At 37.3% G+C, this 12,302-nt stretch overlaps 1 protein-coding gene across 1 annotated transcript in view; it reads left to right on the top strand.

Moving 5' to 3' along the window:
* Positions 1 to 12,302, top strand: part of xpr1a (xenotropic and polytropic retrovirus receptor 1a) — a 111,089-nt gene that overhangs the window by 61,787 nt on the left and 37,000 nt on the right. Inside the window, exon 3 of the mRNA XM_049485783.1 lies at positions 9,316 to 9,417. Coding sequence (XP_049341740.1) covers positions 9,316 to 9,417 — 102 coding nt within the window. The remainder of the gene's footprint in view (positions 1 to 9,315; positions 9,418 to 12,302) is intronic.

Raw genomic sequence — 12,302 nt, 5'->3', positions numbered from 1 at the left:
CAGCATAACAGCTTATTTGCATAAAAGTGACAAAGCCCTTAAACGGCTCACTCTGAAAGGGACTGAAACTGGTAAGAATAGAGCTGGTGAGTGATTGTGTGCAAAGAACTTAATATAACATGTTTTGTATAGCTCATAGACCTTTTCTAGCTTGTGTAAAAACGTATAATTATAATACATATACACTAAGTATTTTGAAATGTGTTGAAGGGCTGAAATGCAAGAAAAGATGTATATTAATAAATAAAATCAGAGAGTTGTGTATAAATGAAATGAGGTCATGGGTTTGAGATCAGACTGAGCTATTGTGTTAGCGTCTGCAGTCTGAGAGCGCTGCCTGCTGTCCCGCTGGTTAGTGGAGGTGTTAGCTGCTGAGCTGCTGCTAATTCAGATGTCAGGCTGCTGCTCTATGGGAGCTGGATTAACGAGCTCTGCTGTAAAAAGCCCAGCCCAGCCCAGCCCAGCTCTGCTGCTCTCCAGGTGTGTGTTCAGTCTGCAGGTGTGTGAAGCTCCCTCTGTGTCTCTGATATCAGATTAAAGTGAATCAGATCAAAGCGGCCTCTCTCTTGTAGCTATCATAGTATCCAGTGAGGAAGTGTTTCTAATAATGTGGCCATAAGATGGAAGCAAATGAATGGTAAATATTTATAATAAAGTTGCCTGTTAGTGAAAGCACAAGATATAGTAGATGTTTCTAATATGTTTCTAAGTAGCCAGTGAGTGGGAGTTTCTAATAAAGTGGCCAGTAAGTGGGAGTTTCTAATAAAGTGGCCGGTGAGTGAGTGTTTCTTATCATGTGGTCAGTCAGTGAGACATACAGGGTTTCTAATAAAGCTGATGGTGAGAATTTGTGCTTATTATATTGTTTTATATTAATATACAGTATTAAGCGGATTTTACAGTTGAAGTTTTCTGAGTTATAGGGCTCTAAGTTACTCCCTGACAAAGCAAATGATGGCCATGGTGGTCTGGAAACGAGGTGTGTTTAGGTACATTTCTGGCATATTGCTATCTTGGCAGCGGAAAATACAGGTGCGCACGTGCAGGACATGTGCAGCAGTGCACAAACCCAACTTTTACATCAGCATTAAACAAAATACTAAATAAAATAACATTGCTGTTCCTGTAACTGAGCTGCTTGTGCATATTTGCAGTGTGAATGTGCAGGTCAGTTTCCCCTGTAGAAAAGCGCAGAAACACTGCACCGTTAAAATAGCAATCTGCCAAAGGCAGAGCATACCTGGCTCTTAAAGGGAAAAGACAGGTGACACATTAACTGGTTTATTTTACGTTATGCCCAAAATACACCCATTATTATTTTTTTTAAAGAGAATTTTTACATGATGTTTGTGTTTTTCAAGCCAAGCAATGCGTGCCATATTTTTTGGGCTATAAGGCGACTTATAAGGCACACTATAAGTGAACATCTATTTTCTGGTCTATTTTCACACATAAGGTGCACCGGATTATAAGGAGCACTATAAGTCAAACAAGTGTTGTATATTAATCTACACAGGTTTCTCTCATTAAAACTGTTTATTTGGGTGAGTAACGTGCTTCCATTTATTTACAGTAAGCTTAGAATTCCAATATTTTGTCTAAGGGTGAGTTTTCAGTGAAGTCTCTCCAGCACTAAGGCTGGGTGCAGCATCATCAAATAGTTAGCGTTAGCCGCTAACTGCAGCACTAGCAGGACATAAATACACAATAACACAATAAGAACGCAGACTACAGACCAATATACTCACCTCCTAACAGCGAAAGAGCTAGTGCCTCGATTAGCGGGTAATGCTAATGCTAATGCTGCTGCGCCCAGCTTTAGTGCTGGAGAAACTTCGCTGAAAACTCACCCTTATAACACTGCTCTTTAGCGGAGTGGATTTCCTGCTCCTTAATACCCGACTGGTAGAATTCATGCATAAGGTGCACTGGATTATAAGGTGTTCTCAGTAAACCCACAGTGTTTATAGCAGTGTTGTTGATTGTATCGTGCCCTGATGTGGGGCAGTATATTGCGTCTGCTTTCTGAGAAATCCATTTCATAGTCTAAAGCCCATCATATCCCCACTCTGTTATACAGTGTATTGTTTTGTAGTGTGTTAGTGTGTGTAGTGTGTGTGTGTGTGCGTGTGTGAGTCTGAAATGCAGGGGGATCATGAGGGAACTTGAGAGGAGAAACACATTATTGGAAATATGAGTTTTCATCTCTTTGAGCAAATATCCCAGACTTTACCATTAGAGAGAGGGATGAGTAGAAAGAAAGAGAGAGAGAGAGAGAGTGAGTGAGTGAGTGAGGGAAAGTCTAAAGAGGATACACTGGTACATCATAATGCTGGGATGCTCCTGGCAGACAGATTTTCATTTGTTTTTTTATTGTGACTTTTATTGATTAGTCTGTTTGCTGAAATCCGATCACAGCAGGGGTCAGAATCGGTCAGACAGAGATAAATACTGAAGAGAAAAGATAGAAAACACAGATTTAGAGCACGATAAAGTCAATATGGCATATTTTTATATTATTAGCATCAAAATACTGCATATGTTTAGTACTATTTAGTACATTATTTTGGGACTGTACATAATTCTACGCTTGTAGGATTGGGGTTCTTGATCTCTAACCTCAACATTATGCAATATGTACTGAGTAGAGCAGAGTTGTAATGCACTACCTCTTAATGCTAATGTTTTTCCTTGATTTCACCAAATAAAAAACCTCTGGTATATAATCAAGAGGAAGATGGATGATCACAAGCCATCAAACCACCAAACTGAACTGCTTGAATTTTTGCACCAGGAGTAAAGCAGCATAAAGTTATCCAAAAGCAGTGTGTAAGACTGGTGGAGGAGAACATGCCAAGATGCATGAAACAACTCAGACTCAAACCAGGGTTATTCCACCAAATATTGATTTCTATACTCTTAAAACTTTGTGAATATGAACGTGTTTTTCTTTGCATTATTTCAGGTCGGAAAGCTCTGCTTCTTTTTTTGTTATTTCAGCCATTTCTCATTTTCTGCAAATAAATGCTCTAAATGACATTTTTTGGGTTTTTTAAAGAAATGTTGTCTGCAGTTTATAGATGAAAACAATAATGTTCATTTTACTCAAACATAAAACATATAAAAAGCAAAATCAGAGAAATTGATTCAGAAACTGAATTGGTCTCTTAATTTTTTCAGAGCTGTATTTACTAATTTTATAGTGTATATTTATATATATATATATATATATATATATATATATATATATATATATATATATATATATATATATAGTTTTGGGCCAAGCTCAGAAATTGTTCAGTGTATATTGAAAAGGCTTTAGTTTTGAGCATAAGCCATATTAACTATTTAATACACTTTTTGGGGGTTAGTCTTAAAACTGTATTTAAATGCCTGTGTTGGTGGAGTACAGATTATAATAATAATATTTTAATTTGAAATGTTTATATTAATAGTATTATATTAAATAAATGTTTTAAATAAAAAATATTATTAACTCGTGTGTGTACTTTATTGATTATGTTATTATTCAGAGAAAAAAACTGACTCATCCTTACTTCATATACAGAGCAGCATATCTATTTTTGTGGGTTTTTTTCTGGGTAAATTTTACAATATTAAAAAAATATATATTTTTTTTTTTTACAGTGTGATACATTTTCAAGTGAACTTTTACTTCACCATCTGCTTTCTATCTCTTTCTATTTGTTTGCTGTGTTGAGAGAGAGAGAGAGAGAGAGAGAGAGAGTGTGTGTGAGAGAGAGAGAGAAAGAGAGAGAAAAAGTTCCTCCAGTAAACAAAGCCTGTTTGTGCATCCCAGTTCTGTCAGACGCTAATCATGAGCTAGTGAGGGCAAAGCCAGGACATGCTACACACACACAAACACACACACACACACACACTCGAGAATACACACACACACACACATACAGAACTTACTCAAACAATTACAGCAGACAGAACTGCAGCTTCAGATGAGCTCCTTCATTTATGGCCAATTACTGTCAGATCACATCAGTTCAATTTAAACGAGGACGATCGGACCTCGTTTGGCTCGTTCTGATTGGTGAAAAAGCTTCTAAATGCCGGTTCTGAAGTTTATCTGATGCTGATTGGAGGAAAGTTTGAGCCTCATTATGATCTGGTTTATTCTCAGATGCTTATCATACATACATCTGCTCTACTGCTGCTCCACTACTGTCAGGATGCTGTATACTGTATTAAAAATAATCATGATTCAGATTAATCTGAGCTTCTGCCCAGAAAACAATGCAGGATATATACAAAATACGGTGTTCTCATATGATTTTCCAAGACGGGGAACAGATCAAAGATCAATTTAGAGAGGACAGTCAGGACATATTTATGTTCAATTATCGTCAACCTAATGCGTTTATTTAAAAAGTTTAAATAGGGCTGTGTGGAAACATACAGCAGTAAAATATTTAACTTTAACAAAAGTTCAATAAAATAAATAAATAAAATGAAAGTTTTATGTCACATGCACAGTATTGGGACATCTATTGGGACATTTATTGCTCCAGTTGTAATTTATTTTTCTAATTGTAGTGCTGATTAATCATAAACAGGAAGTACATAGTGTCTCATAATAGGTACAGCACTGGAAACAAAATACAGTTAGAGATCACTTCAGCTTCTGAATCACTTTCTCTGATTTTGCTATTCATATGTATATGTTAAAATGAGTAAAATGAACATTGTTTTATTCTATAAACTATGGCCAACATTTCTCCCAAATTCCAAATGAAAAAAGATTGTCATTTAGAGCATTTATTTGCAGAAAATGAGAATTAAATGGTTTTAAGAGTTCAGAAAAGTAATATTTGGGGGAATAACCCTGTTTTTTAATCACAGTTCTCATGCATCTTGGCATGTTCTCCTCCACCAGTCTTACACACTGCTTTTGGATAACTTTATGCTGCTTTACTCCTGGTGCAAAAATTCAAGCAGTTCAGTTTGGTTTGATGGCTTGTGATCATCCATCTTCCTCTTGATTATATTCCTGAGGTTTTCAATTTGGTAAAATAAAAAAAAAAAACTCATCATTTTTAAATGGCCCCTTATTTTTCCAGAGCTGTATGTGACAGTTGATATGTGACATGCATGAGTTGAGTTGGGTATACTTGAGTCAAGCTTAATTGACTGAATCGATTTAATTTGGATTAAATGGAAAATTTATGAGAGTTATGCTGAGTCAAACTTAGAGAAACTTTTAAATTGAACTTTTAAGTTGAAATTTATTTATATTTAAATTGTGTTGATTCAAACTGCATCAGATTAGCTTGATTCCAACTGAAAAAAAATTGATTCAAATTGAATTTAGTCGAACTGAGTCAAACTGAGTTCAGTCAATCTGCTTTAAATTGAGTTGAATCAATTCAAACTAAATTCAATTGAACTGGTTTAAATCGATTTAAAGTTGAATCAAACTTAGAAGAGAAGGGAGACAGTATGATGCAGGTGGTGTTAATGTTATGGAAGATGCTGGAGGTGTTTGATTAAAATAACTGAGCTGAATAGTGAACAGTGTTTTACTGAATCTCTCTCTTGAGTCAGCGTTCCCTCACCATCCTTCCCTTCAGCTTATATCCGTGCTCAGCTTCATCCGGCTGCCAGGAACACACACACACACACACACACTGACAGCATTAGAAATACAGTGGTAACTTCATTAGCAGAAAGCTCTGTGTGTTTCAGATGGATGAGATGTTAGTGCTAAGTCAGCAGCCGGAGTTCTTGTTGGATTGGACCGGATGCTGAAGGCTAGTGTGTAGTGTGTTTTTCTTGCTTAAGACGATCTACTGAATTGCTCAGTATGTGGACTATGGATTATTTAGTAACCATATATATTTTACCAGTAGTGAAGCTCAAAAAATGTGAATATCATTGAAAAGTTAACTTTTTTTCAGCAATTCAGTTCAAAATGTGAAACACACAGAGTGATCTATTTTAAGTGTTTATTTATTTTATGGTTGATGATTATGGCTTACAGCCAATGAAAACCCAAAAATCAGTGTCTCAGAAAATTAGAACATTAAATAAGACCAATTGGTACTTTTGGCAGTGTGGGCAGTGTGCCAAATCCTGCCGGAAAATGAAATCCACATCTCCATAAAAGTTGTTATCAGCAGAGAGAAGCATGAAGTGCTGTAAGATTTTGTGGGAAAACAAAACTGCACTGACTTCAGACTTGATAATAATAAAACACAGTGGATCAACACCAGCAGATGACATGTCTCTCCAAACCATCACTAATTGGTGGAAACTTTACACTAGACCTCAAGCAGTTTGGACTGTGTGTCTCTCCACTCTTCCTCCAGACTTTGCTCTGCTTGATTTACAAATGAAATAAAAATGTAAAATTTACTGATGATCAGTAATGGTTTGGAGAGACATGTCTGTCATCTGCTGGTTTGTGTTGATCCACTGTGTTTTTTTATCTAATCTTTTATTTAAGTCTAAAGTCAGTGCAGTTTTGTTTTCCCACAAAATCTTACAGCACTTCATGCTTCCCTCTGCTGACAGGTTTTATTGAGATGTGGATTTCATTTTCCAGCAGTTTGTGGACACCCTATCTAATAAATTCTGCATACAGCAACTCAGCTACTTTATGTTGCACCTATTATTGAGGCAGATAGTCTTTGTAGAAGACACGTACCACCAATAGAATAGGCTCTCTGGAGCTGGTAAACGTACATGAACCTATTGGCACCATGCCTAATGCCAGGTGTGGTTTAGATGGGTATAAAACCCAGTATTGAGCTGTAGAGCAGTGGAACAACAAGTGGTTCTCTGGAATAATGGAGCCACATAAAATACTTGGGGTGGTGGGTGGTGATCATCATCCAGCAATCTGATCTCACTCTGGCTTATTTTGCCGCTGAACACAATCACTCAGCCAAGCTCACAGCCATACTGATCCAAAATCTAGTAGAAAGTCTTCTTTGGACAGTAGAGACTAGGGGTGGCACAAGATCTCGCGAGACTAAAACGGACGATATTTCTCGTCAGGCTTAAACCTGCTTTGCAATTAAGTGTGGACTTTTTAAAAGGGATCTGGCAACCCAGTAGCGATAGCGATAGAGTGTGGTGGCTGAGCAGTGAGAGCAGCTCTCAGCAGAAGAGGAAAATTCAGGTATTTTTATAGAAGATGCTTCTACTTTTAAGTTGTATGTCTGGCTGCATTTTGGCTCCAGTGGAAACAATAAATGGTAACAGAGTGACCAACAAGATACGAACCATATGTAAATACTGTAAGTAAATCCTACACCTGACTGTTTCATAGGCAGTTGTACTAATCCCTTAACTCTGTACTGTATTGAAAACAGGTTCTGTCTCTGTTTGCACTTCAAGCATAGTCTTAATATGACTAGTTATGGTTATGCATAGTTAAATTACAAGAGATTTAGGAGATTTTTTATAGAATCAATGTGTGAGAGAAACCAGTCTGTTAAGGTTGTGTTTTATGATTTCGTCAAATAAAACTCTAGTTTTAAAACTCTACTTTTTCATTTTTGACATTTTCTTTAAAATTTAAAATTTAATTTTTTAAATCTTGTCTCATCTCGTCTCATATCGAACCCAATATCGTATCTCGTCTCGTGATATTAGTGTCTCGTCACACCCCTAGTAGAGACAGTTATGCCAACAAAATCAGGATAAACCCTTTTAATACCCTTAATTTTAGAAGATTCACTTAACCAATACGTTTGTCCATATGGTGTATAGCCCAACTCACTTAAGTGTTATTAATTAACCCTGACCACACAGCTTCATCATTATCATCCTCATCTTCGCCATCCTCACACACACACACACACACACACATATTGACCGCTCACTCTCTCTGAACCCCCCAACCCCACAGCCCCGCCCCCTCGGTGTAGTTTCATTCATCTGGGTGATTTAAGTGACGGCTGAATGGAGACAGTAAAGTGCCCGGCCTGGTCCAGCCCGCTGAACAGGAGGACACACAGATAAGCAGGGAAATGAACCGGAAAATAACCAGCAGTCTGTGTGTGTGTGTGTGTGTGTGAACACCAGTTCAGGCTAATGGGAGATTTTATCTCCATCATTCCCAATACAGATCCTCTCTCTCTCTCTCTCTCTCTCAGCGTGAGGTTCTATTGATTTTGGTTTCGCATTATTATCCCAGATTTTTTATGTTTTATGATGAAATTAGTCAGATATGTTTATTCATCCTCAGCTACAATAATACAGCTATAACCATGTCATTATTATCCTCATCATCCTCCAAAATATCACGCCTCCCAGGGGACACATGCCTGAGAGAGAGAGAGAGAGAGAGAGAGAGAGAAGAGGGAAAGAGAGAGCGAAACAGAGAAAGAGTGGCTGATTAATACTGACATCAGGGTTGTAAAACATGCATTGATAACATTGTAACTCAATATGATCATGCTGCTCAGCCTCTGTACTGTAGTATGAGCTGTTTTAGTTTACTACAGTTGAGTATAGTGTACTTGTGCTGAGGCAAATGGGTTTTGAGTCAAGCCAATTTCAGTCCAACTGACTGGATGTCCAATTGGACGGATTTCCGTCATCAACGGAAAAATCAATTCCCAAAACTGAAGCTCAACAGAGGATGGATGATGCAACAGGACAACTACCCAAAACATAAAACTAAACCAACAACCGAATGGCTTCAACCGAAGAAAATAAATACGCCTTCTGGAGAGTCCTGACCTCCTGAACCCAATTGAGATGCTGTGACATCATGACCTCAAGAGAGCGATTCACACCAGATATCCAAAGAATATTACTGAACTTAAACAGTTTTGTGAACCTGTTGTTCAGGTCTGATCTGCAACTACAGGAAACGTTTGGTTGAGGTTTTTGCTGCCAAAGCAGGATCAACCAGTTATTAAATGCAAAGCTTCACATACGTTTTCCACCCTCACTGTGAATATTAACATGTTGTGTTCAATACAACCATGCAAACATATAATTTTTGGTGGTATTAGTTTAAGCAGACTGTGTTTGTCTATTGTTGTGACTTAGATGAAGATCAGAACAATTTAATGACCAATTGCAGAAATACAAGTATAATCCCAAAGGGTTCATATACTTTTTCTTGCAACTGTATGTATGGTGATGCAGGTCATAGGTGATGGAGGTGTTGGAGGTAATGCTGTATGTATGAATGTAAAGAATATTCTGTTTTTGTGGGAGCTGTCCAAAGTGCTGAACCACTGGATTTCTCTCTGAAGCAGGTGAAGCCTGATCATGTGACTCTGATCATGTGACTGATCACTGTGTCTCTTTGTGTTTCAGTGACGGACGAGGACACGGTAAAGAGGTATTACGCCAAATTCGAGGAGAAGTTCTTTCAGACGTGTGAGAAGGAGCTGTCCAAAATCAACACCTTCTACTCAGGTAAACATTCCAAAATCAACACCTTCTACTCAGGTAAACATTCCAAAATCAACACCTTCTACTCAGGTAAACATTCCAAAATCAACACCTTCTACTCAGGAAAACATTCCAAAATCAACACCTTCTACTCAGGTAAACATTCCAAAATCAACACCTTCTACTCAGGTAAACATTCCAAAATCAACACCTTCTACTCAGGAAAACATTCCAAAATCAACACCTTCTACTCAGGTAAACATTCCAAAATCAACACCTTCTACTCAGGTAAACATTCCAAAATCAACACCTTCTACTCAGGTAAACATTCCAAAATCAACACCTTCTACTCAGGAAAACATTCCAAAATCAACACCTTCTACTCAGGTAAACATTCCAAAATCAACACCTTCTACTCAGGTAAACATTCCAAAACCAACACCTTCTACTCAGGTAAACATTCCAAAATCAACACCTTCTACTCAGGTAAACATTCCAAAATCAACACCTTCTACTCAGGTAAACATTCTAAAATCAACACCTTCTACTCAGGTAAACATTCCAAAATCAACACCTTCTACTCATGTAAACATTCCAAAACCAACACCTTCTACTCAGGTAAACATTCCAAAATCAACACCTTCTACTCAGGTAAACATTCCAAAATCAACACCTTCTACTCAGGTAAACATTCCAAAATCAACACCTTCTACTCAGGTAAACATTCCAAAACCAACACCTTCTACTCAGGTAAACATTCCAAAATCAACACCTTCTACTCAGGTAAACATTCCAAAATCAACACCTTCTACTCAGGTAAACATTCTAAAATCAACACCTTCTACTCAGGTAAACATTCCAAAATCAACACCTTCTACTCAGGTAAACATTCTAAAATCAACACCTTCTACTCAGGTAAACATTCTAAAATCAACACCTTCTACTCAGGTAAACATTCCAAAATTAGCACCTTCTCCTCAGGTAAACATTATAAAACCAACACCTTCTACTCAGGTAAACATTCCAAAATCAACACCTTCTCCTCAGGTAAACATTCCAAAATCAACACCTTCTCCTCAGGTAAACATTCTAAAATCAACACCTTCTACTCAGGAAGACATTCCAAAATCAACACCTTCTACTCAGGCAAACATTCCAAAATCAACACCTTCTACTCAGGAAAACATTCCAAAATCAACACCTTCTACTCAGGTAAACATTCCAAAATCAACACCTTCTACTCAGGTAAACATTCCAAAATCAACACCTTCTACTCAGGAAAACATTCCAAAATCAACACCTTCTACTCAGGTAAACATTCCAAAATCAACACCTTCTACTCAGGTAAACATTCCAAAATCAACACCTTCTACTCAGGTAAACATTCCAAAAGCAACACCTTCTACTCAGGAAAACATTCCAAAATCAACACCTTCTACTCAGGAAAACATTCCAAAATCAACACCTTCTACTCAGGTAAACATTCTAAAATCAACACCTTCTACTCAGGTAAACATTCCAAAATCAACACCTTCTACTCAGGTAAACATTCCAAAAGCAACACCTTCTACTCAGGTAAACATTCCAAAATCAACACCTTCTACTCAGGTAAACATTCTAAAATCAACACCTTCAACACCTACTCAGGTAAAAATCTGTTGTTCTGTCGGTTACTTGTCTTGAAATGGATTGTTTCTCTATTATTACTCTCTAATCTCACACACACAGACATTTGCACAGCCAATCAGATGGATGCAATCAGCCAATCAGCTGATAGAAACCTGATAACTGTGTTAGCTTAGAGATAAAAAGATCCAGGCCAGGATTTTGTTCTGACAGCGTTGTCCACTGCTGCTCAGCTATTTACAGAGCTGTCCAGGCTGTCGGAACAAAAAGCCGGGCCAGATTTTTAGTTTCTGGACCTGGATTTACCACCTCTGCACACACACACACACACACACACACACCTGCTGACGATGATGTAATGTCTCACACTTTGAGCTCCGTGTGATTGGCCTAGTGTGAGTGAGAAGCTGAGCTATATTCAGACTGATTCACATCCACTGAAACTTAATACTGTTGTAGCAAAATAAACAACTGACCTTTACTGCCCCCTGTGGCCATGTGAGGGACGAATACTGTTATTTATTTAAAAAAAAAAACTTTTATTAGAACACTGTTTCTATTAAAATGGCCAGTGAGGTAGGTAGGTGTTCTAATAAGGTTTTTCACACTCTGTGGGAAAGGCACTAAATCAGATATCAGAATTTAATCTTGTGTTGTGCTTAAACCAGCTTAATGTTAATTGCTATATACAGCTCTGGAAAAAAAATAAGAGACCATTTAAAAATTATGAGTTTGTTTGATTTTACCAAATTGAAAACCTCAGGAATATAATCAAGAGAAAGATGGATGATCACAAGCCATCAAATCAAGTTGAACTGCTTGCAGTTTTTGCACCAGGAGTGACATAAAGTTAAAAAAACAGCAAAAGCAGTGTGTAAGACTGGTGGAGGAGATCATGCCAAGATGCATAAAAACTGTGATTAGAAACCAGGGCTATTGCACCAAATATTGATTTATAAACTCTGAAAACTTTATGAATATGAACTTGTTTATTTGCATTGTTTGAGGTTTGAAAGCCCTGCAGCTTTTTTTTCAGCCATTTCTCATTTTCTGCAAATAAATGCTTTAAATAAGAATATTTTTCTTTGGAATTTGGGAGAAATGTTGTCCGCAGTTTCTAGAATAAAACAACAATGTTCATTTTACTCAAACATATACCTATAAATAGCAAAATCAGAGAATCTGATTTAGAAACTGAAGTGGTCTCTGAATTTTTCCAGAGATGTCGGTATTTATGTATAGGGTATGTGTATAGTATAGTAGTTGCCTGTATGTTTGTGTTT

This window comes from Astyanax mexicanus, chromosome 12, assembly GCF_023375975.1.
Source record: "Astyanax mexicanus isolate ESR-SI-001 chromosome 12, AstMex3_surface, whole genome shotgun sequence".
NCBI classification, from domain to species: Eukaryota; Metazoa; Chordata; class Actinopteri; order Characiformes; family Acestrorhamphidae; genus Astyanax; species Astyanax mexicanus.
The sequence above is the reverse complement of the archived record's forward strand: the minus strand, read 5'-3'. Positions and strand labels throughout refer to the sequence as shown.